The sequence below is a fragment of the Dermacentor silvarum genome, chromosome 4 (assembly GCF_013339745.2).
Source record: "Dermacentor silvarum isolate Dsil-2018 chromosome 4, BIME_Dsil_1.4, whole genome shotgun sequence".
Taxonomy (NCBI): Eukaryota; Metazoa; Arthropoda; class Arachnida; order Ixodida; family Ixodidae; genus Dermacentor; species Dermacentor silvarum.
Window position 1 is genome coordinate 141,071,268 of NC_051157.2, and position 25,310 is coordinate 141,096,577.

Below are 25,310 nucleotides of genomic sequence, written 5' to 3' on the forward strand. Positions count from 1 at the left end.
CCCATGGATAATATTACGCTCCCTTGGTAGTGTCCCGTTTATAACCCCAGGTTGTGTGAGGGGCGTTGAAGTCACCTAAAAAGACTAGTCGGTCTTTCCGTTCTAGTGAGGAGATCGTTTCTGTGAGGATATTTTCAAAATCCCCTCCTTTCTCTTTTGGCGGGCTATATATGTTTACTATGATGGTTGTGGCCCTACCTCGTTTGTTGGCATGCATTTTTATAATTTGGTGCTGCATGGCACAGTTTTGTGCGTAGTGGGTACTCGTTGCGACGTCCCTGGCCACCAGTGTTGCCACACGTGGGTAATCGGGGTTAAAAATCGTGTAGTATCCGCGTACCTTAACTGGTCTGGTACCGATTTCTTGTAAGCATATGATATCTGGTTTGATCAAAGCCGCGTTTATAAACTGTTGCATGGCCGCCGCTTTTTGTTGAAAGTGCGGCAATTCCAGTGCCATAGTTCGAGTCGGTCTGATGTGCACGTTAGGCTACTCGCCATTGTTCTCGCTTTCTGTTGTATTCAGTTGACGCGGCCGTCTGCTCGATGGGGCGCCCGGGCTTCCACTCGCACGTTTACGCACTGTTTGTTTGAAGCTTGAGATTGATTCGTCTACATAGCTTTTAAGGTTTTGGAATTCTGCGTATAACTGCTGTTGGGAATTCTGCATACTTTGCATTTGTTGCGAGATTTGCGCCAGCACGTTTTCTATCGGAGTCTGAGCTTTTGATGCCGGTGCCGGGGATGTCGTTGCCGTGCCCGCTTTTGCGGTGCTTTGAGAAGTGGCAGAATGTTGTTGCTTTAGGGACGCCAACTCTCGTTTGATTTCCTGCAGGCTCTCTCTTAGGAGTTTGTTCTCGGCTATAATTTTTTGATATTCTGGGTTATTTGTTATGGGAACAGCAGGGGTTACCACTCTCGTCCAGCTAACCTTCGATTTGTCGAATTTCTGCGAGTCCTCCACCCTGTGTCCGGGAGTCTCGGGTTTCGGGGCCCTAGAGGATTGGAAGGTGGGAGGATCTGGGTTTTGTCTTCTTCTTGACCTAGATCTGGACCTGGAACTGGATCGTGATCGGGATCTGGACCTGAGTCGATGTCTTGTCTGGGAGTCTGGTTGTGTGTCGGTGAGGGTCGGTCATGAGTTTCGTTCGGCATCTTCGGAGCTGAACCACCTTGGTGGCGCGGGCAGTTTTTGCTTTGCTGCGTCTATTCTGGATTGTCGTTGCTTTCCGGTCTTGAGTGGGCGGTTGCTTGTCGGTTTTAGCCTTTTCTTGCATTCGCGGTCTCCCGTCAAATGTCCTTCTCTGCATGCTTTGCATATGGGGGCGCATTCGTGATCAGGTGCTGGGTTCTGCGTTCCGCACGTGTGGCGCACCACTATGTTCGGTTGAGGGCATACGTCCGAGCAATGACCTATCTCGTGACATATCTTACATACTTGTGTGGTATTCTTGTAAGGATAGCATGCGAGCTCCCCACCTTTGTAGTAGACGTATCTCGGAGTGATATCTCCGTAAAAGGTGATCACGGCTGTCTTCGTGTCGCCCAGCATTCGCGCGTGAAGTATTTCTACTCCTTGCGTGCGTATTCGGAGATTGGCCTTGAGGGTATCGGGGGGCGTACGTGGTTCGAGGCCATGTATGACCCCCTTATTCGTTCCTTCGCTGGTCGCCACGTACGTGTTTACTGCGTACGCGCGGTCATTCAAGTTCAGTTCAGCGATTCGGCGAATTTTGTCCGCCACTTCTTGGCTTGGCGTTGACACAATAAAAATGTTCGACCCGGGTTTGATTCGGAGTAGGAACTGCTCTCCGCTTACTTGACCATTGCAGGCCGCAGTCACTGCATCCGCTAGTTGCGGGCTGGTGAAGTTTTTGACGGGCAGTCCTTGGTGTGGACGCATAACGATCTTGAAGTCATCTCTGGGAAGAGGGGGCAGTCGCCGATAGTTAGATTTCCGTTTGGGCTTTCCGGGGGCCGGTGTGCTCGACGTGTGGTGAGCCGTCGATGTTCCGGCGTTTTCCGAGTAGCGTTTCTGGTTTTTTGCTTGTGCTAGGGCTTTCTTCTGCCTGAGCGTGAGCACTGTTTGCCAGTCCCCATCCGTCTGCTTGGCGTTTTCCGTCCTTTGGGTTTGCGTCCGAGGCTCGTGCGAGCCGGGAGGGTCCTGCGCATCAATTTCCTGGCAGTCCATGCTGTCCCGGCTGTTATCCGGAAGCTCAGAAAGCCTGGTGAGTATCGGTGTCGTTTCGGGAGCCGCCGAAGTCGACATGTGCACGCGCGAGCACCGCACACTCGCCGGCGCGTCGATGGCCGCGTTCCCGGCGGCGTTTGGGTTAGCGAGGCGCGCACGTTGGTGAACTGCGTTAGCGGTCGGAAAATAAAAAGTTTCAGTCACTCACAGGTCTGGTTGGTATCCTCTTATACTGGTGAACTTCACGGATCCATTGGGAATGGTGAAAATGGTCGTACTTGCAGAATTCCGCTTGAAAAGCTGAAAAGGTGAGGAGCTCATCTGAGCGCGTCCGCGCTCTCCCGCAAGCGACAGCCCGCGTCGGGAACGAACGCCCTTGGGCACCGCAGCGCACCTAGCTACGGACGAGAAAGAAAGAGAGCGCGCGTCGGGAACGAACGCCCTTGTGCACCGCAGCGCACCTAGCTCATACTCGCGGACAACTTTCTGTGGCAATCAGGGCAGGAGAAAATCATCTCGAACCACCCCGACCGCGCAGGCCCTCCGCGTGGTGCAAGGTGTTAGTGAAAAAAAAATTGAATTTCTCACAGTGAAATCCGTCAGAAAAATGGTAAAGTACGACTTAACCACAACGTACAGACATGGTGGCGTCGGACTGTTATTTCAATGTACGAGAAAAGATAATTCTGTTACGAGGAAACTCAAACACAAACCCCTTTTGCCAGCATTTCTACCATACCAACAGCGGCGCGTTCGGGAAAGGCTACTTGCAAAAATATTATCCAGATGGCGCTCGCATCCTCGACAGGTAAAATTGGGACTTGGCCTGCCTAATGCGTTTTGGACACGCGCGCGCGTCGCGGCAATAGCAAACAATTAATAAAAAAAAAATAAAAAAAGTGCTAGGGCTTTCACATTTTAATATAGGACCACTTATATTGCCCCTAGAAAAACGTCTTCCCAGCAATGCATTTCTGTTTAAAGGTGAAGCCGACATTAAGGGGCATCAGTGTAAACTTGCTCTTTGTAAGCTGGCTTTCCTACGTTGTGTGTTGCAGTGAAGCGTACTCAAAGAAACATGCGATGCGAACGGGGCCTGATAACGCTATCGCGTTCGACTCTTAAATACGAAGCTTAAGCATCCTCCAATTTTTATTAACACGAAAGTGTTTTATGCCGGGGTCCACCAAGACTTCACTGACGTATTTCCGTCACGGAAATACGTCACACGAACATACACGAACATAATACAAAGAAAGAAACCAGAAGAAAAAGTTCCACAAACATGCAAAATTTGGAAATCGAACCCACGACCTCTCGGTCCGCGACGATAGATCGCCGAGCGTTTAACCCATTGCGCCACAAACGCATTTGCAGAGAGCTACACAGACGCGCCTTGTATATCTAACACTCCTCCGTGTACCCGCGCTCTTGCTCGGGGCGGTGCCGCCGCCTACGAGCAGAAAAGAGAAGTACTGCATTATGACACTAACGCGCACCGACAGTGAACGCTTCGGTGGTCTCAGCACTACGACGCCTCGATGCCAGCATTCGAAGGGACGCTGGCATCAAGAAGCACTACCAACGCCACAGGTGGCGTTCACCGTACTCAGCACAGCGGAGCGTGGCCTCCGCAATTAGCTCTGAAAATGTTTCTGAAGTTGATCGCGGAGGCTGCAATTACGACGCGCTGTACGCGCTGATTTGACTCGGTGACGATTCAGTTACGTGCTTTGTCTTGCGCGTTGTATTAGTGTGTCAGTTACGTGCTTCGTCTTTCGCGTTGTGCTAGCGTGTGCAGCGTAGTGCAGCTTCCATATGCACGACGGTTGCTCATGGTCATCGACGTTGGTAGTCGTGATGGAGGAGACGTGCCACCAGGCGTCAGCGTGGGTGCATCAACGCCTAAGGGCGCTTTAGCCACAAAACACCAATAGACATTATATATCAATGTGCAATAAACATTACACTACTTCTGTGAAGACACGTTTCACTTTCGTGTTCTATACCGATTCCTATATAAGAGGGATCAACCACATTTTTTTGTATTCTTGCTGCAGCCTCGCAACACGCACGACGTTTCTATATACGAGTACAGTCATTAGATTTAACCAGGTTCAAAATAGCCGAGTTAGACTGTATTGCGAAAGCAGTCCATGCGTTGGCTAGAGCGTTTCGCAGCACCACGCGCCGTACATTTGTGATCGCGAATATATTAGCGAAGACGGTGGACCAATGGTAGATAGCTTAGCTTCGCGAATTGTGGCCGTGATATCAAACATTTAAAATAAATAAATAATACTGTTTATAAACCGTAGAGCCGATCGAGTACTGTCATTTCAGTTTAAGAGGTGTGTGTAATGTTCTTGGTGGTCTCCGTGCTATGCAGTCATCTAGATGAATCCTCGTGTTATTATTAAAAAGCAAAAGGGAAGGACGCATGTGCAATGGCGTCTCATGCTCATCGACATTCGAGAACTCACCATTCAGAATGAACGCACGTGGTTCGGGCTTCCGTGTTGATAATAGGAAGCCCAGTAAACAACTTGCTACTGGCTAAAGAATAATGAGCTATCGAAACTGCTTTTCGCGTAGCGACATACAAAACTTAGTGGTAAGCCATGTGAATATTTATAAAGCGAAATTAATTTTTTGTGTGTGGGTGTTCGTGCGGAACGCTGTTCTTGTTTAGCAACAATTTCTAAGTATTGAGCGCACGACAAAGCAGTGTGACACATTTTCACAAGAAAACGCTTCGCTTAACTTAAGTATGTGGCGCTGGCTCCTGTCTTTGGCGATGTGTCTCGAAGGGTCAGGGCTTGACGATTACTCATTGGCCACGTGGTAGGGGTGTTGCGCTGATGAGATCAGTCCAGCGCAGCACAACTTTTAAAGCGAATTAAGCTGTTTGCCTCTTCGCCCTACTTGGGTGCTTGGTGGGGGCCGAAGCTTGACTCAGGTGCAGAGAGGCTCGGAAGAAGCGTTGAACGGAGCGGGAACGCTTTCGATATGCAGCGAAGCGTGGTCACTATGCAGGATGAGACAGCTGGGGAACCGGACCGGTTCGTCTACGTGTACAAACAAGTACGCAAACACATTATACCGGATGAGTTTGGTTAGGTGCATAGTGTATATGCGATACCCTGGTTTGTGTTGGAGCACAACGCTAAGTGGGATTGGTTTTAGGTAAAAACGCGCCCAACATCTCATGTGCTCCACACTTTCAAATTAGCGTTTATTACAAACACCGAAGAAAGCTTCTAAACAGATTCCTATAGCGCGTGGAATCCGCAAATTATTTTAATGAGACCTTCATCTTATACCCTCTCAACTATCTGTTATTTTCTTCTCGTATGTTTAATGTGCAGAAATGTTCGCTATCGGCATCACGTCGACGCTTACTAAGTTCTTCGAGTCTCAGTTCGGGATGGCGTCAGCGTCCATCGCCTACCTTACCGGTAAGCTTGGTGCCTATTTTCGCGCAGTATTTTTTATTGGAACATTCTGCTTTGAATTGTAATGTGCTGGGTGGTGTCTCGTTGGCTATACCGAAAAGATGTCGCATATATGCGGCTGTTCAGGCGCTGTAGACATGCATACTACTGCACCCCAGTAGCAATCATGTGGCTTCTGCAGAAGGACTGCCGTACTCCTGCGCACTCGAACGATACTGTTATACACAAATAAAATCTAATACATCATTGAAAGCAGTCCTACAAACTTTGTCGTACAAAATTGTGTTATAAAAAGAGCGCCGCAGTTTCGCCCAAAAGGCGAAGCATCGATTGTGAACGCAAATTAGTAGACAGCTATACGAAGTAGCTGTCTACTAATTTGTCTACTATAGTAGCTTTATCGGCCGTATAAACTTGGAAGTGTTCGCTTGCTAAGTAAATTAACAAGCATGAGGTCAGCACACAGGGGCAAATATGAACACATCACACTTGATCACCGCGGACACTCGCTGTCAAAACGCTGGCGTCAGGAAGCGCGCCAGCAGCGGCGAGCGAAGTGACCTTCGTGCTGTGTATCGCTTCAACGCAAATTGAGCGACGAGAACACCGCGCGCATAACGGAATGTGCCGCCTGCAGATTTATTACAAGATGAGGCGTGCGCGACCGCCGGCGGCAGTGCAAAGTACACAGTTAGTACCGGAGTCAAAATCGCCCCCCTCCGTACTCCCGCGCTGCCTCCCTCGCTGCGCGCGCGACATTGGGCCTCTTCGATTATCCGTTCCTGGCAGTCCCGGACTGCCCGAGACGGTGCTTTCACCCAGTGAGCGTTGCGTATGCAGTCTTTCGGACAGTCCGGGACTGTCAGAGTCGGATAATCGAAGAGGCCCACTGAGCCGCGACCAGCGGTTTCCCATGCGCGTGGTCGTGAAATGCGCAGCTGCTGTCGGATAATAATGCCGCATTCCCCTCCCTCCCTCCCTCCATCCCTCCCCCCCCCCCCCACGGCCTTTCGCACGACGGAAGACAGCGCGTGTCCTCTCAGCTTCCCTCTCTTGCACGCGCCAGATTGAGCCGCGATCGCCGGCTCCCCTCGCCGCTTTTACTCGCACGTACGTACTAGAGCACTGCACGGGCCGATTTTTGCGGCCCGGGCCCGGCCCGGCCCGGGCCCGTTTTCACATTGGGCGGCCCGCCCGAGCCCGATCAAAACTTCTATGGCGAGACCCGGGCCCGAAAAATAAATAATCTACGTTACCCGCCCGGCCCGGCCCGCCACCCCTTTACCTTAAGCCCGAGCCCGGCCCGAGCCCGGCCCGAGCCCGGCCCGAGCTCGACTCGAAACCGGCCCGAACCCGGCCCGAGACCGAAAAATACATGTTTTTCAGAGTTGAGAAGCCCGAGAATAACTCGCAGAAAGCCCGAGCCCGGCCCGGGCCCGCGTCAAAAAGCACACGCCGTGCTCGAGCCCGGCCCGAGCCCGTGAAAAAATTCCTCTACCCGGCCCGGCCCGGCCCACGGGCCGGGCCTGGCCTGGCCCGGGCTTTCGGGTAAGCCTGAGCCCGTGCAGTGCTCTAGCACGTACTACACTCGGCACGCGGTGACGGTGTTATCGCCCTTGGAGTTTATACGGAACATCACGGCGACGGCTGAATAAAATGCGCTTGGACTGTCAATATAACTGCTACCGCAATAATAACTGAAACTACACTTTAGAATGATTGTGGCGCTACATTGTAGTGCATCTCGTTCCTTGTTCAGATTCTACGAATGACTTTACGTGAGGCACTGTATACACAGCGATTCACCAGTTATTCAATTAGCATTGTGGTCATGCCTACACGCTGCTGACATCACGCTTTACCATACCGCGGTGAGGCGCTCATGTGGCGCTTCAGCATTTAACAGCGCTTTGGATTAGTCACATTGTCCATGGAACCGTATTATTACAATCAGTGTGCACTGGTATACGTTCTGATGGCCCAATTTGCTGGTTTGAGATGTCACAAAAGTGCACGTCTCTTTGCGTGCACTCCTACATTTACGGAAGGCCGAGCGAAGTCAGTCGCCTCAGCACTCGCCAGCGCACCGCGCACAACGTCATCCACTTCACAAATCGCCGTTATTGATCGAACATCTCGCGAGTTTCGTGGCAACCTTATTACGCAATCACCGCACATGCAGATTTGACCAGTCGATGAAGATGTCTTCGAGAGAGAGAGAGAGAAATCACTTTATTCTGCGATTAAAAAAATGTCACAGTTTCGCCCTAAGGGCAAAGCAATGAATGCGATAGCAACACAGCAATGTCATACGAAGTAAGGTGAGCGGCTTTGGTAGCAATATGAATTCTAGTAAACATGAGCTGATTAAGTAAGCAAGTGTGCTGCGGCGTAAGTAGACCGACATGAAGAGAGACTCGATGACCACGAGAAGGCGCGTGTGAAACGGTGGTGTTGATGAGAAGCGCTTCCCGTGGACAGTGTGTGCGAAGGGACACACCTGTAGCGCTGCACTGCCGATCCGGGCAGCATTGCATGTGTAGCGTGCGTTGGAAAATGTGGCCCGACTATTCTAACTGAATGAACAAGCGTGGTGTGAGCGCGCACAAACAAACATGAATAGATCACACTGAATGACTGCAGACAACGACTGTCAAAACGCTGGCAGCAAGCGCATACGCCGCAGCGGGCGAAGGTACGTGCGGTCTATCGCTTCAACGGAAACTGAGCGGCGAATGCACAGCGCATACAAAGGTCAGAGCCGTGTGGAGATAGGATACGGTGCGGGCGAACGACGAGCGCGGTTGTTGGCAGAGTAGAAGTGCCCCCCCCCCCCCCCCCCCCCCCGCTCCCTCCGGCGCTGGCTTCCCGCTTCCTTGCTTGTGCGTGGGAGATTGAGTGCGTTTGCTCTCCGTGATAGCGCGCGTCCCCGCACGCTACCGCTCGGGCATACGGCGCGCGGCGAAGATTTTATCTATACGGAACCTCACGGCACGGCGACGGCGACGGTAGAAATCCGGTTGAAGTGTCCATATAATTGTTATCGCAATAAAAATGCATCGACGCCCTCAGTCCAGGGCGTCGCTTTGCGGCGTGCTTCAGCGCTAGGGTTGACCATTCTAAACATTAAACGCGTAGTCGGGCAAAAGCCGCTCTCGCTGGCGGCTCCGAACAGCCAGTGCCAAGGCGATATATAGGTGGACAGCTGCTTTATAGTCGTTTCGGAACAAGGTAGTCGCCGGCTATACAGACAACCAAAAAAATTCAAATTGCCCTTTTGTTTTGCATAATAATGCACCATTGACATGGTGAGTTGTTGCGGACTTTGTGACGTCACGTGACAAACAGGTGAAATGGGCTCGTTTTGATAAATGTTGACCAATAGCGAAGGGCTAATGGCGGCAAAGGCATATAGTCGAAAGTATGTACTTTTCTCTTATTGGGCATAATTGTACATAATCGAATTCGATAATTTTTTTGAGAAATGCAATTTCTTCTTCCATCAAGGCTTTCGAGGGCTGACCAACGCACGTGCTCTCATGTTTATCATTAAGCATTTAGCGATTTCACAGAGATCGCAACACCACCTATAGATAGAACAAGACCTAGTGTGTAGGCCTTGTGCTATCAGGGTGGTGTTGCCCCTGCGCCCTTCAAGCCGAGTCGACCATGCTCTTGTCAGGTTCTTGACAACGCCCTCAATGATGGATACCATGAGCGCTTGTCGAGCGGTTCCACAGCCGACCGTTGTAACGTGTCCGCTCGCAGGGCCCATCGTGCTCGTCGGCGGCGGCTTCGGCGCCATCATCGGTGGCGCCCTGGTGGGCCGCTGGAACCTGGACTACGCGGGCATAATGCGCCTCTGCATGTACAACTGCTGCATCTCGTGGTTCGGCGTGCTCGCTTTCCTTTTCAACTGTCCGGAGAACACCTACGCAACGCCCGAGGGATACGTAGGCGCACCGTGAGTTTCGTCGCACGCATGCAGCACACGCATGTCTCGCTTCCGCGTGTATATCAAAAAATTAAATTATGGGGTTTTACGTGCCCAAACCACGATCTGATTATGAGGCACGCCGTAGGGGGGGGGGGGGGGCTCCGGAAATTTGGACCACCTGGGTTCTTTAACGTGCATCTACGTACACGGGTGTTTTCGCCATTCGCCCCCATCGAAATGCGGCCGCCGTGGCCGGGATTCGATCCCGCGGCCTCGTGCTCAGCAGCCCAACACCATAGCCACTGAGCCGCGTGTACATCAAGATGACTGTGCGTGTGTATCACTCTCTCGGCTATTGCGCGTGAGTAAAAAGTCAAAGTGCTGTCATGTTTCTTGGGCTGGTTGTAACGCAGGGCTGCAGGTATACAGAGGGAATTCTAGTGCATATAGACCGTGTACATCACTCTTTATGTCTACCCACTCCTATCTGTAACTCATTAGTTGCCCTGAGAGCAATAAAAAGAATGAACAAACTTCACTGGAGTTGTCTAAGTGTATGCTTAAGCATACTCCCAATTTCAGGTTGACCTACTTGCAAATTTCAAGTTGGCCCACCCTCAAGTTTCACTAGGACTACCCCGAAATGTCAAGTCGGCCCGTGTCCAAATTTAAAGTTGGCCATTGAAGAGCAGCACGTACCCAGCGACCCAAGTTGGCGTCAGGGAGGTTCATTGAAAAGTGGCACATACCCATTAAGCTTAGTTATCAGGCGGGCGGGCGGACACCGGGACGTGCTTGAAATATCCTAAGGATGCGAATCGCATTAAAACGGGGAAAGTAGCTTGACTGCTATCCTTCCAAAAGGGGGTGCTAAGGCGAAAGGAGTTGTGGATGAGCCATATTGGAACAAAAGCGGGAAAAAATTGAATAGCAGAGCAAAGGCGGGCATGACACAGTACTTTGTGTCCGTTCGGCCTTTGCTTTCGTGATCCCATTTTTTTTTGCGATCTTGTTCCAAGATAAGTACTTTCAAAGACGCCCGACAAGCAGTTGCAATATAATATGACGGCTTACAAATTAACTCTATTGCATGAACTTACACTTTATAGACTTAGGTATCTGTTTGCATCAGATGATGTTGTTTCTAAAATATTCATGTATTTGCAACTCGCTGCCTTGGCTGACAGCCGGGATACGGAGGCAGGAAGTCGGGCAATTCCTCCTAACCTTGCGTCGTAATCGTTTGCCACAGCATTCTACATTAAACTTAATTGTTCGGCTGCAGGAAACCCACGAGTTTCGACTTCCAGTGCAACATCGCGTGCAACTGCACGCTGAGCTACGTGAACCCAGTCTGCGCCGCTGATGCCGTGGTCTACCTGTCGCCGTGCCTTGCAGGCTGCCGCAGAGAGCTTCAGCTCAACAAAATGATGGTAAAAACACGGTTGCTAAAGCGTTAGGCTTAGCTTTTCGAACTGTTGCGAAGGGCATTCGCTTCCGCTGCCCACCTGCAAATCGTGGCTTTCACGCGAAAGCTCTTGTTACAGTTGTTTGGGCGTTACCATCTAAATATAGGACCTCGCGCGTCGATAGCATGGCGCGTCGCGTCTCGTTCGTCGAAACCCAACCTAGCACTGCCTACACCAGCAATCATCCTCACTTACACTGCGTACATACATACATATACATATACATATGCGTGAGGCATCTTTTACCATAGTTCTTTAAAGAAGACTCTTTCAATCTGCGTATCCCGGGTAAATAATGTTATGAGATACCATTATCTCGCGCGTTATAGTGGTTAGCGGCATGTTAAAAAAAATGGACGTCGATTACTGCTGCCACATTCAGGCACATGCGGGTGTGCTTACTGATGTTGCCATGAACAAACACAGTCTAATGCTCTAGCTGAATTTACCGGTGGTTATCGAAACTCGTGAACCAACCGTCTCACGAAGTTGGAGCTTAGTAGCTTTATGCGCGAGCTGTAAACGCAACATTGTTACAGCACCCATCACACGTCGGTTATGACACGAGTCTGAAGATCGGAATTTTCTTTCAAACTACAAAAATTAGTGTCAATATTTTGGACTTTCGTGCGCTGTCAAACTACGTGACACAATATCGTGTCGAACCCCGATCGACGTACCCTTACTTGACCTATATATACCGGTTTGGTCGACTGTCATTCACCGTGTGTACTGATTCATCGACTGGATCACAGCGCTTAACGTCAAATAAGCAAGACACGCACTATGAGAGCCGTTGTGGAAGGCTTGCGAATAATTGTTTACTAACTGGGCTTATTTACCATACGCCCAGAGCGCTGTACAAGAGCGTTTTTATTGTACCCCTTGTCCTTTGCCATGATGCGGCCTCCGGGGCCAGAAAATAAAGCCGTGACTTCAAGCTCAGCAGCACAACATCATATTGACACGTGTACTGTTTTCCTCACCGTCACTACTGCGTGACAATATATATATATATATATATATATATATATATATATATATATATATATATATTGATCGATCCACCACAGCGTGTAGTGTACTGTGCTAAGCGGCACTGGTGTCAGTAAATACTAACTGAGATAACTGAGAAAGAGAGCCCCTCACGACTCCGGCCGTCATCTTCCAGGGCTTCGACGAAGAGCTGTACACATAGGGAGCTGACATGCAACGCTGTTTTGCATGTAGGCTCCCTAGGTACACAGCGCAGCAAGACGATGAGTGACCGGTAGATGACAAACAAGGCGCTGACGACGGTACTTGGACATTACTGCAAGAAGAATCGAACTTCGCTCAATACTTCCGATCACAGAATACGACAATCGGTGACATGCCGCAATTCATCTTTCACATAAGCAGCACTAGAGACAGTAATTAGTTGTGATGCAAGGAAAAAAAAGAGGCGGCAGTCGAAAATGATAGAGATCAGCGCACCAGCTCGTGATAAGGAAGGCTTTTTATGGTGCTACGAGGTTTATGGTGCTGCAACTCGTACGAACCTGCTGGAGGATAGTGACGCAATACTATCGGTAAATTGACTATCGATAGCATCGATAGTTTTTTTTGAAACTATCGATAGTGTACAAAGAATATCGATAGTATTACTATATATAAACTATCGATAGTGCAGTCGGTGTTACTATCGACAGTACTACCGGTAGTCTTTGTACACCCGTGAGCAAAAGTATACGGACCACAGGGTCACCGAAAAAAAGGAATTACTTCGTAATTAACAAGCATAAACTGGAATTAATGGGTACACTGAAAAGTTCGCAATGCCAATTTTGGACTGCAGTCCTCAATTTGAAGTTGCGTTCACAGGTAGAGGAAAAAATTGGCTTTATCGCGCAACCCCTGGTCCGTGTACTTTTGCTCACGGGTGTACATCCTTGTAGGTACACCCTTGCAATTTTTTACCAATATCATGCGAGCGTCGACCGGCCGGCGTGTCAGCGGCCTTTTAGCGGCGAGGGACGGCGGGATTGGCAACTTTATGAGCGGTCGTGCAAGGCGAATTCTAGTTCTAATGTATTCTGCTGCGCTGTTCGCTTCAGGAGTGCCCCCACCGCTGCAAGACCACTGACACGCCGTGCGGTCCACGCTCGCGTGATATTGTTAAAAAAAATTGCAATGGTGCACGTATGTACATTCGTGAGCAGACTTGTTTTCGAGCGCTAGAGTGGTGTGCTGCGGAAGAAATCATAGTGCGCAACTGCTGTGTCAAGGGCAACGTGCTCATTCCTTGCTTTCATATCTATGCAGCTTCGATTCAGTTCAAGCACTGACCTTGAAATACAGCAAACATACGTGCTGAAGTAATAATTCCACTCGAATTCAGCTCAGAAGCAGGCGCGCCAAAGCGTGCGTCTCGGTTCGCTGTTGCCAGCACAGCAAGGACATTTGCGACACTAACGTTTTATCCAGCAACTGTATCGCAGGGTATATCTGCAGAGCTCGGTAACGGATAGACTGCCATAACCAAGAGTCCCTGTCATAGTTACCACCCCCACCACCATATACCATACACTCATGGAACCAAGTTTGTGCTGCAATGAGTTCGCGCGGTTGATTTCATACTATCGATAGTACTATCGAGATTACTATCGATAGCGCTATCGTTAGTTTTTTTTACCATCGATAGTTCGATAGTGGCTCAACTATCGATAGTATTGATAGTACTATGGATAGTTCTGCATCACTAGTGGAGGAGCATTCCAGAGTACGGGGATAGCCACCGTAACGGGGAGATTGAATCTCCCCTTCGTGCACGTCCGCAGATGTACAGCGACTGCTCATGCGTGAACGGCACGCTGACCCACTTGGCGGGCGTGAGCACCGAGCGACTCCTGGTCGAAGGCGTGCAGGCGACCCGTTCTCGCTGCCACGTCGACTGCCCTCTGCTCTTCGTCTACCTACTGGGCATATTCCTGGCGCTCAGCTCGGCCTTCCTCAACGCAGCGCCCGCCACGGCGGCAACCATCAGGTGCGGGCAACCGGTCTGGGTCCTCTTTCACCCGTGGTGACCGGTTGACAGTGTATGCTGTCTAGTGGAGGGGGGCGGGGGTTATCGGAAGTGGCGGAGTACAAATCAACGCCCCAGTGACGGCTGTCCCTTCCGTGTAACAGAAACAGATCTCGAAGTCTACGCGTTTGCGGAGTGCATGCGCTGGAACTTCAGAGTCGAAAACGTCTCACGGTCGCCATCTTTTAGGCAGCACCTATCGCGGTGTTTAATGGCGGTGGCAAGGACCAAAGAAAAATTAACTAGCCGAAATGATTGGTGATTGATGGGCCTTTCGTTTTGATGAGCGCACTCTTAAGACGAGTCCCCTTGTCAAAGCGCTCGGTGCAAGCTGAGGCGTCTCTTGTTTGCTATTTGTTGATCACCTCGAGTCGCCGTATACCTTTGAACCCTCTTTCTTGGTCGGTTTGATCGATGAGGTTTAACGTCCTTAAGCAACGCTACTGCTATGATAGCTGCCGTTGGAGGAGATAGGAGGAGGAGAATGGAGACGGGTTTCGGAATAATTTTGGCCAGCTGTACTTCTATAGCTTGCACAGAAACACAAGTACACGAATGTGTTGGCCTTCAAATGTCATGAGAGAGCTGCCGCCGCGACCAGGCATGCAACCCGCGACCTTGTGCGCAGGGCCTGAATTAACAAAAACATTCTTACGCTAAATCTGTTCGTAGGAACCGATGCCAGCCAATGGCAATGTTGGGTATATTGTTAGCTACAGCGGTCTATCAATGACCAAGAGCACTTACGAACAAAAATCTTTGTGAATTCCACCCAGAAGCGTATAAAACGCCATAGCCGGAGCGTTTGACAGGCGCGATGTCACCGCAGACGACGTCCACTCGGATTTGATAATTGACGAAACTGGTAAATAATGCTCGCAAACGTTGTAATAGATGAAACTCACCGCAAAACACCGCTTCGGCGCAAAAATTGGGCCTGAACGAGCCGGAAATTCAGCAGGAAGTGTCGTGTACGCGTATAGCCGGCAGTACCCAGGTGAAAATTTCCAACTGGGAATGCAACTGGTTCCAGTTGAACTGGTTTATGGAACAATTCCCAGTTGGTCCCCATTGCAACTGGCCCGTGCAGAAGCCTATCAAAAGTGTATTCTGCTGATGGATTTCATACAACTAAGGCAGCTCAGCTATTATTGCTTAATTCCCTAGCAAAAATTCTAATACAAACACTAATAGCCTATTAGGTTATTGACACTACTACAGTCTGTTAGTGAAAGAAAATGTTGCAATGTACCAATACATAACGAAAAACAGGTAAAATTGCTAAGAGCATTTATTAGCACAGCATGTATTTTTACAGATTCATCTTTCGAGATCTTCATCAGGTCAGCAATCTTGATTGCGAGCTTTTCGTTGACTTCGACCAAAGGACGTCCTTTTGAGGAAGTGGTTAAAAAACCTGGGCACAAAAATACACACATATAGAAGAATTAGAATACAAAATTACCAAACTAATTTTAGGACAGTGATATATGCTAGCTCAAAATGTTTATCATAATAAAAAATGACGCCACATGACACGATAGGACAATTATAAAGCACACAATATCAACATAAGATATGTGTTCCATCGAAACAGAAGGCAGATATAAAGAACTCTCGACAGAAATCTTGCACAGCGTTGTCGGAAACAGGCATGTCATTGCTGCAACGCACACGGCAATCGGCCCGACGGCACTGTACAGAAGTACTTACGTCCACCGTCAGGATAAAAAAAACAGAAGAAAACACTTCATACTAAGAAGAATAAGAAGTATAATTACCTCGAAATGGTGAATCGGCGCCGGGGAGAACACTGCACATCGATGCACGCTGATAAATCCACAAAGCCGCGAAGGGCAGGGGTAAAACAGTTGCCTTGCGTTGTTTTGAAGTTACAACAGCAGCCATAGATAACACTATTTAAATATACTACTGCACGAATGAGATGCGCAGGCGCTAACACCACGGGTTCCTTAAAAACACATCGTTCATTCACTAACATGCACGCACGCCTCGCGTGACGCCTCGCCTTGACATGGCAGCCGCCATGGCACACGTGCTGTGCGCAACTACGGCTGACTACGGTCGCAGTTTTATATTCTTCCCGCCCGCCGTGTTCCCTTCTCTGCGATACTGCTCTTTGATGTCAATAAATATTACGGCCTTTTATATGCGATATCAATTTAGTAATTTAGATAAAAAATTTAACATCTACTTTATGCGCACTTCAACAAAAAATACGACACTGACGAAACTTCAGCGGCAAACAAATATGGTTGCTGCTATTGACCGTCGTTCGAAAGCTGACCGGGCACCGCGATCTGACGGCTGGTTGTTCGGGTTTTTCTTTTTTTTTTTTTTTTTTTTTCGTGTGCTGTAAACACTAGCTGTTTCCTCGACTCATCGCGACGAGGCTCAGTGAAGCAAAATTGGCAAGACCATGTAGGCGCACGTCGCTTTTGTGTATGTCGCTGAGAGATGGTGCGCTGAAACAAATGTAAACGTGCGAATGCAATCTGCTGCACAATTGTACAGCAGAATTTTTAATTATTCAGTGATTAATTAGAAACACCTCTCCATGCAAGCAAGCGGTCCGATAGTCTTAATTTTTTGTCGATTAACTTTCACCAGCAAACAAGAGCTGCGGAATCTAGCAGTACATGTTGTATAAGACCTGCAACAATCTGCATAAGGCCAATAGGACCTATTAGAAACTAGTAGACACGCAACACTGCTTGTATAAGACTAATAAGTCTAATACGCACGGCCTATTGATCTTATAGGTAAATCAGTACGACTAATAGAAATTTATATTGGTCTAATACAAAACTTAATACAAACGTATTAGACTAATTATTACAAACTTCTATTAGAATGTTTGCTAGGATTGCTAAAACTGCCAAACTTAATTGCTCAGTATAAGTATATGACTAGCTGCTGCTGTCTTAGCAAGCACTGCATGTTACTTGCTTTCATTTAAACATCTGGTCACCATTTCATTTGGATTCAAACTGGAACCAGTTGCTACCAGTACAACTGGCCATTGTTTAAGTTGGTTCCAGTTGCTACTGATACAACTGGTCAAAGTTCCAGTTGGAATCCAACTGGAACTTTGATTCCAGTACAACTGGTGAAAGTTCCAGTTGCCTCTCTACTGGGACCAGTTGATTCCAGTACAACTGGTGAATGTTCCAGTTGGATCCCAACTGGGTCCAGTCACTCCCAGTATAACTGGAAATTGTTCCAGTTGGATCCCAACTGGAACCAGTTGCTACCCAGTTGCTTTCCAACTGGGACCAGTTGGTGTGTAACTGGGACCAGTTGGTTTCCAGCTGGAACCAGTTCATCCCAGCTGATCCCAGTTGGATCCCAGTTGGAAATTTTCACCTGGGTAACATTTCTGCAGACGCTCGGTATACGAGTACGAGTGCCTCGCGTCTCTTAAGATATTTATACTTAGCCGATAACGCGACGGAAGCTACGCTTGTAATGCGGTCACAGAAGTTTGACTCGGCGTATTCTGCAGTGCGGTTGTATTATTTTTAGTTACTACGCTTTCTGCGGAATTAACTACTTCATGCATTACAACTGCAACTTGTAGACGTATGAAGTTACGTCGCATCACACATTAATTATGCACGTCCTTGCTTTTAGTACGCGACCTACTATGCTTTGGTCGCGAACGCAAGCAGTGCGCTGTGGCTGCTGGTCGTAGAAATGTGTCACTCGGCCTGTTCGCTGGTGAATAGCTTCAGATCGGCGCTGCCTTCCGTGTCATAGATATGTATGACATATATTGCTACAGTGAAGTATGAGATCATGCTACTAAACTCGTACCTGGGAAAATACGCGGAATGCGGGAGATGGAAATTCAAGACGATGAATAACACGAGAACAAGGTGAGAGCAGGAGCCAACTTTTCGACAAGTGGAGTTGTCTTTGTCAAGGCGACATATGCTCTCCTTGGCACAGTATACACGTTACGGTTCTTCTAAAGGGGAGAGAGGGTAAGGCGGATGGGCGAGGTAACGAGCAATGGTGTGTTAGCGGCGAGGGTTTAGAATTGAAAAGAAAGATAATGCGCTACTGGTCGTCGGTGGAGGAACTTGAGGCGGGGAGGGGGGGTTATCTGCTTCGCTGGAGGTCAGTGAACCATCGTGTCTCTGAAAGAGAGAGTAAAAGTAGCGGCAGAAAAATGGTGCTCGTGGAAAAAAAGTATAAATAAAAGAACGGAAGGAATGAATCGTGAATGATGATGATGATGATTTATTGGCATCCCCTTTGAAACGGAGCGGCGACAAATAGTCACCTAGCCTGCTTGATTTAATCAGGTATACTATACATGTGCTTTATCTAGTATTTTTGTATACCTCTCATTATTCTTTTTCTTTTTCTTTTTTTAAATTTACCTTGTACAGCTACCTATGATTTTAAGAGATCAGGTCGTATCCATCTTTCCATCTGAATGTCTTGAGCGGTGTAGCCACCTGGCGGCGTAGAGTTGAACCAGAGAAACACAGAGCTAGTATTGCAGCAGCCAAGTGTATTCTACTTCGCTGCTGATGTAAATTTTCGGCAATGGCGTAATCTTGTTGCTGCCGAAAATTTACACCAGCAGCAAAGTAAAATACACTTTGTTACGGCAGTATTACCGGTGTTTGCCTGGTTGCGCGCTGCGCCAACAGGTGGCTGCACAGTGCAGGGCGCTTGCGCCTTCGCTCATCCGGTAAAACGCCCAGTACACGAACTTGCGCTCACATCAAGAGATGCGTTAGCAGTGACAAATTTGGAAAACGTGTGAGCTCGCGACGATTGGGTGTTGCAGAAGATAACAATGCGAGGGCCTCTCTACTTCAATCGCATGCTGCAAAAAAAAAAAAAAAAGTATGGGTCGCACGCATGCGAATTGGCAGCTTAAATAAGCCACGGTTTTTCCAACTCACCATTGCGTCGGCATTTTCAGGGTCGAAGCAGCTTACGTATCTTGAAAGTGAAATGGTAGGGCTCACGTCGCGCCACAGGTGAAGGAGCAAGGCCTAAAACTAAAAAAAAAAAAAAAAAAAAAAATGAAAATGCATCGCCGCTTTATGTCACAAGTTGCAGTTTCGGCAGAAGTACCTTGAGGTCGCAGTCTTTCGTGGGTTGGCGGTAATGCGGTCGACGACGTTCTCACCGCTGAATTCTTGGCGGCGGCGTCTTGTACGCGGCTGCTCCCGCGCAACGTGCATGCGTGGGTTGGGCCAGCGGATGCTTCTAGGCACACAGAGAGCGGGGACATAGCAGGCATGGCCGAGGAATCATTCCCTAGCTACTTTCACGCCTATCTAGGGGCAGGGAGTACCTCGCTGACCCCACGTGATATCCGGTTTCGACCCAAACCGGGTACAGGCGCGCTGCGGCGATGCGCTTCTGTCCGCTCGCGTCTGCCCGTATACCAGCCACGCTGGATTCCGGTAAACGCCGGCGTACTGGGCTTTTTGCCAGATAAGCGGAGGCTCAAACGTTAGCGGCCCGCAGGGTGCAACCACCTGGTGGCACAGAGCTCAACCAGACAGAGAGCTAATATAGCGGTAACCAAGTGTATTCTACTTTGCTGCTGGTGTAAATTTTTGGTGCCAGCGTAATCGTGAACACGTTGTATTTTAAATGTCTAAAATTTTTTCCATTTGCCTACAGCAATATTAGCTCTAGGTTTGACTGGTTAAGCTCAGCGCCACAAGGTGGCTACACCATGCAGGCCGCTCATGTTTACGCTAAAGCCCTTTCATCCCAGCGGTAGCAGTAGTAGAAGTATGGAGGGAGTTTAGCTTACGCCTTCGCCCATTCGGCGAAGCGCCTAGCTCGGGGCCCGCGCATACAAGCAAAGGGCTGGACGCGGCTAGTCGCACCGCAATTTTTCGTTTTTCGGGGCTTCTTTCATGCTTGGAAAAGCACTTTTATGCACCACGTATTAAGCGATACAAATATGGATGGGAAGTTTTTCATGTTGCTCTACGATTTTCTCATTGACACTTTTCATATAATTATATTATTTGAGAAATTAATTAGGACTAATTGTGTGTTTAGGCGGACTGCAAAATAGTCTATCTCGAAGCCACGGCCGAGAACATTACCTTGGTTCAGTTCAGTTACGTGGCATTTGCATATTTTTAAAGTTTGGCTCAAGTTACGTGGGACACGCTGTATAATCCTTCGCATTAAAATCAGTGCAACACTTTAGGCACCATTATCTCAGCGACGACGAACTTTCTAAAATGGAACTTCAGTCCTTCTGTTCCCTCCCGCGGCAGAGTTGCATAGCCTCCTGATCTGCGGTCAAGTCTCTAAAGTGTGTCTTCACCTTTCGGGTGTTCCCCAGGCTGTGGTCCATCAATACAAACTCCTGGAGTTCACTCAATCACCTCGCCATTTTTTCTCGATGAGAAGGTTAGAGGATATAGGTCAAATCTTGATGGTCGGTAAAGTGCCTCAAGCTACTGCCGTCCAAACAGATCTCAAATCGCTTAATTAGGACTGCCAAACCCTTTTTTTTTTTCTCCGTAGTCGCCTGATTGATTTTGTGCTTTCTAAAAAGTGTACGATTAATATTCGACAAACTCTTGTTGCTAGCTCCGAGGAGCTTCTGTGTCCCTTTGGTGAAACACGGAATCAATCAATCAATCAATCAATCAATCAATCAATCAATCAATCAATTAATCAATCGTGCGCTTTCTGCAGGTGCGTGAAGCCCGCTGAGCGGTCGCTGGCGCTCGGGATCAAGACCGTCATCGCAAGACTCGTGGGTGAGTGCTTCGACCTGAGAACTGGTAGAGCCTAGCCGCGGTCTTGCATTTGTTTGAGCCTTAGCGTGTCCCCGGTGGGTTCGTGGTAAACGCTATAGGCTCTTGCAGCGCTCTTGAGCTCCAACATGCGATCGGATGCGTCGCTGAATGCTGGCATGGAGATCAAAAAATAGTTTCGCTGCAATTCCTGCAGCAGCAGGCATGGCTAATTACAACGGGGCAGCGTATTTGACATTCTCGAAATGTTTTAAGAAACTGCGCATACATTAGAAGTGTCCCAGGTAGTCATTATACTCGTATAGCGTACGGATAGTGTACATTTGCTTTGCTCGGAATAGTGCAGCATTTAATTCAACACCGCATTTGTGACGAACCGCCCTGCAAGATACTTATCATATGATAAAGGACACAGTGTAAACGTCTATGAAGATGACATGAAGGCCGAACGATATTGATACGTTCTCATTTGCCGCTTCAATGTGGATACGTGCGCCCATGCTTGTGTGCAGGATTTGTTTTCCCTGCGCACATACCTGACTAACGAAATTCGCGCAGTGACCCTTCCCAGCCAAACACGAATGCATTTACCTAACATAAATCAGTTTTTATGCACTGTATTTAATTAAGTTTAGTGAAACATTTTTTCAGCTTCACATGCTGATTTTTTTTGCAGGTTTTCTTATTCTTGGTTTTTTACGGTTCCTTCATTATTCTCATTTAAAGGATACTTTATTAAATTTAGCATTTCTTGTGTTGTTTGAATTGTATGTTGTTTGTTATAGTGCTGCCTTTGCATTTGTTAATTCAGTTTAATACTCCTAAATCTTTTTATACGACAAATGTTTCATTTACGAAGCGATTTTCCTACGTCCGCCTGCCTTTCCATTTATTTTCTGAAATTTCTCCCCCTTAGTCTTCCTTTATTCGCGTATTATTCCGTGCCCCCGGCATGTACGACGCTGCATGTAATTTGTGAATTTTACGCAGGACAGCTTTTTTTGAGTCCCAAACACTTTCCAATAAAAAAATTAGCGTAGCTTGCACAAGTGGCGCAAGGCTAAAGAAACAGCGGAGCTGCTTGGCACCTAGCTGGTCCTGGCCTTACGGGTTATGCATTGATTCATTATTGATCGATGATTGAGTACCTATTGATTGGCTATCGATTGGCCATCGCAAGTTATTGGACACGTATTTGGGTTAGGCTAAGCACTACCAACTCATCCCCAGAAGTTTCCGGAATTGATTGATTACTGATTGATTATCGATCAGCTATTGATTGTCTATCGGTTGGCTATCGCAAGGTGAAGCGAGGCGCAGCTGTGCGCAGTGACGTCATCGCTAGGTGAGTTTTTGCGAACGCTACGCGGGGGAAACGAAAAGCTTGTTTTGAACAGCTCCGCTTAAAAAAAAAAAAAAAAAAAAAACTTCGCACTGCCGTCCAAGTATGCGATAACGCATACTTAGATTGTGACTTCTCGACAGATGCGCGGGCGGGCGTCACAAGATAACCGGTGGAACATTATAGTTACAGAATGGGTGCCAAGAGAAGGGAAGCGCAGTCGAGGACGGCAGAAAACTAGGTGGGGTGATGAAGCTAGGAAATTTGCAAATGAGACCTTGGGGAATGTGTTCACGAAACCGAAAGATCGCACCCTTGCGGACGATCAGAGCTGGGTCGTCTACAAAGTCCGATGCGGGGATTGTGACGCGACTTACATTGGCGAAAAGGCAGAAAAAAGGGCAACGAGATTGAAAGAACACAAAGGAGACGCTGCCAAGGCCGCCCATGCAACGCGTTCTAAGACGGAACTTGTGGAACACTGCTGGACGACAGGGAATAGTTTGGACCTTGACAATGTGACGACGCTGGCCCTAGAGCAAAAGTTGGGGAAAAGAAAACTCCTGGTCCGTCGTGACGCATCGGCGTGCAACACCAACCGTGGCCCCCCTGCCGGACGTTTACAAGGACGTGTGTGATGAGTAGACTGGACCTCCCCTCATTCGTGTCATTGTATACTGAAGATGCCACTTGCATAGGTGGCGATACATCTGTACCTTTTTGTTGTTAATTTGTTATGCTAAGTCGGAGTAAACTTTTTTTTTTCAATCATGAATTCACCCGGTTTTTGGAACATTTTTGCGTCGCCCACATTGATAGGTTCCATCCCGGCTCCCGTGATCTTGGGTGGCATCATGGACGAGATGTGCCTGGCTTGGCACCGGCCATGCGGATCGAGTGGAAACTGCATCGCCTACCAGAACGAAGACATGGCCCGGGGCATGTTCTACGCGCTGGTCGCCATGCTCTCGATGTCCACGCTGCTCTTCTACCTGTCTCTCCTGGCGCACCGCCGCAGAGCCCGAAAGCGCGAGGCTGCCAGGTCGATGCAGGCCCTGTTCATAGGGTCCGGCATTCACTCGATCGGAACCCCCAAGGACACTAACGACGTCTCGTCTCCAATTTCGCGATGAGTGACTGCAGAGAACTGGCGCGGTCGCGCTGCGACCCGCGCCAGACGACACTGCGCCGTTAGACCGCCGTGTGGATTTCAAGTTTCCCTATACGTGAACTGGCCAGTAGCTTGGATGGGGTCTCTCGCTGCAAAGCCGTTTACGATAAAGATTTGATCCTGATTAAAGAAATAAATATAAAACTGGCATTAGAAACTGGCTATAAGACTGGTGCTTGGGCTAATTGGTTGAAATGCATATTAGAACGGTATACACACACACGCAACACAGAGAAGGAGGACCACAAAGCACGGCGCAGGCAATGTACTTCGAAACAGCCCCACGTTGCTGGCGTCTGTGTGGATTTCGGTGTCAGCCTTGCCGTCGAAGTGCGCGAGCACTGGGGCTATTTGCAGTCGCTTCCGCAATTCTGTAAGGACTTCCGGTTGCTCTTCCGTCCACTAGAAGGGTGCATCTTGGCGTGTTAGTCTCGTTAATGGATCGGCGATCCTTGAATATGCTTCGACAAAACGACGGTAGTAAGCGCAGAGACCTAATAATCGCTGAACTGCCTTCTTGTCTGTTGGACGCGGGAACTCTGCGACGGCAGCTAGCCTCTCGGGGTCTGGCCGAACACCGTGTGGGCTGACTACATGTCCGAGAAACTTTAGCTCCTGAAAGTCATAATGACATTGCTGAATGTCTTCTTCTTCTTTCTGGGGTTTTACGTGCCAAAACCAGTTCTGATTATGAGGCACGCCGTAGTGGAGGGCTCCTGATTAATTTTGACCACCTGGGGTTCTTTAACGTGCACTACAACGCAAGCACACGGGCGTTTTTGCATTTCGCCTCCATCGAAATTCGGCCGCCGCGGCCGGAAGTTGATCCGGCGATCTCGTGCTCAGTGCTTTGCTGAATGCGATGAGTATACAATCTTGAGTCGTTCTATATGTACAGCAAATGTTCTTGAAAACACCGGAACGTCGTCTAAGTAGACTAAGCGCATCTGCCATTTCAGTATATATAGAGCCGGACAATAATGAATAGCAGTTATCTTTAGATTTATAGTTGAGGTTACTGACTGGGCATATGTGTGTGCTGCATTTATTATCCGTTATCAGCAACAGCTCCTCCTGAATTCTGCAAAGAACGGCATTATCACGTCTTACCTGTGGCCGAAGGTAAGTGCCACTGCTTTTAAGATCATCGTCATCATCATCATCATTATTTTTGTGACCACATGTGACAGTGCGAAGAGGCAAGGACTATTTCTTCTGTGTTTGTTTGGGATAAGAAGCAGCACCGCTGTGTGCTATCTGACTCAATTTTTCTACCATCATAAATGTCTCTTTCTCTCTCCCTCCCTCATTGTTGATTTCGATGTTGAGCAATGTAAGATATGCCCGTTGTGCGAGGTTTACATTCACCTTCTCTGTACTCCTTTCTTTCTCGATCTATCCATGTGTAACTAACAATGAACGGTGAAATAGAGCTGAGAAAAAAATCCGTCGGCCCTTCCACTCCGTGAAGATGGGGACCAGCGAAGCTGAAATGTGCGGCCCTGGTGTTTATCACCTGGGTTAATTCCGAGGGTTAATTAAAGTATTTCTCAATTATGAGGTTACAGACACGTTCGGCTGCGACGGAGACAACGACGTCACTGACGATATGGCCGCAGTCCACCGTTGTCGCTTGCCTTCGTTGTATCGAGTTTGCTCGGTGGCAATGGCAGCATTCGCCTGCCATTGCCGCTTGCGATTCTTGTAAATTGAATTGCTTCAAAATTTGATCTGTTCGTTACGTAAGACAATGAATGTCTCACACCCCCTTAAGCAATGGCTCATACCACCGTTACAGCGTACTGGAACCCAATTCTAGTACACTGTACACTGTAACAGCGTACTAGAATACCCCCGTAAACGCGGCCTGCCCATTACGACGACAGGGGAGAAGGGAAATTC

General features: G+C 48.5%; 2 protein-coding genes across 2 annotated transcripts; both read left to right on the forward strand.

Annotated features, from left to right (window-relative positions):
- Positions 1-5,221: 5,221 nt before the first annotated feature.
- On the forward strand, positions 5,222-14,117 carry LOC119448945 (solute carrier organic anion transporter family member 4A1). The gene is made up of 5 exons (XM_037712150.2): positions 5,222-5,306; positions 5,560-5,649; positions 9,415-9,610; positions 10,869-11,016; positions 13,872-14,117. The coding sequence occupies exons 1-5, from the start codon at positions 5,222-5,224 to the stop codon at positions 14,115-14,117; spliced, it is 765 nt and encodes a 254-aa protein (XP_037568078.2).
- Positions 14,118-23,007: 8,890 nt separating this feature from the next.
- Positions 23,008-23,370, forward strand: LOC125945026 (solute carrier organic anion transporter family member 4A1-like). The gene has a single exon (XM_049666576.1). The coding sequence runs from the start codon at positions 23,008-23,010 to the stop codon at positions 23,368-23,370; it is 363 nt and encodes a 120-aa protein (XP_049522533.1).
- The last annotated feature ends 1,940 nt before the right edge of the window (positions 23,371-25,310 follow it).

Coding starts and splice junctions, on each gene's coding strand:
- LOC119448945 (XM_037712150.2), top strand. CDS start 5,222: ATGCAGGATGAGACAGCTGGGGAACCGGACCGGTTCGTCTACGTGTAC. Junction 5,650..9,414: donor GTCCATCGCCTACCTTACCG/GTAAGCTTGGTG, acceptor GTCCGCTCGCAG/GGCCCATCGTGCTCGTCGGC. Junction 9,611..10,868: donor GAGGGATACGTAGGCGCACC/GTGAGTTTCGTC, acceptor GTTCGGCTGCAG/GAAACCCACGAGTTTCGACT.
- LOC125945026 (XM_049666576.1), top strand. CDS start 23,008: ATGAATTCACCCGGTTTTTGGAACATTTTTGCGTCGCCCACATTGATA.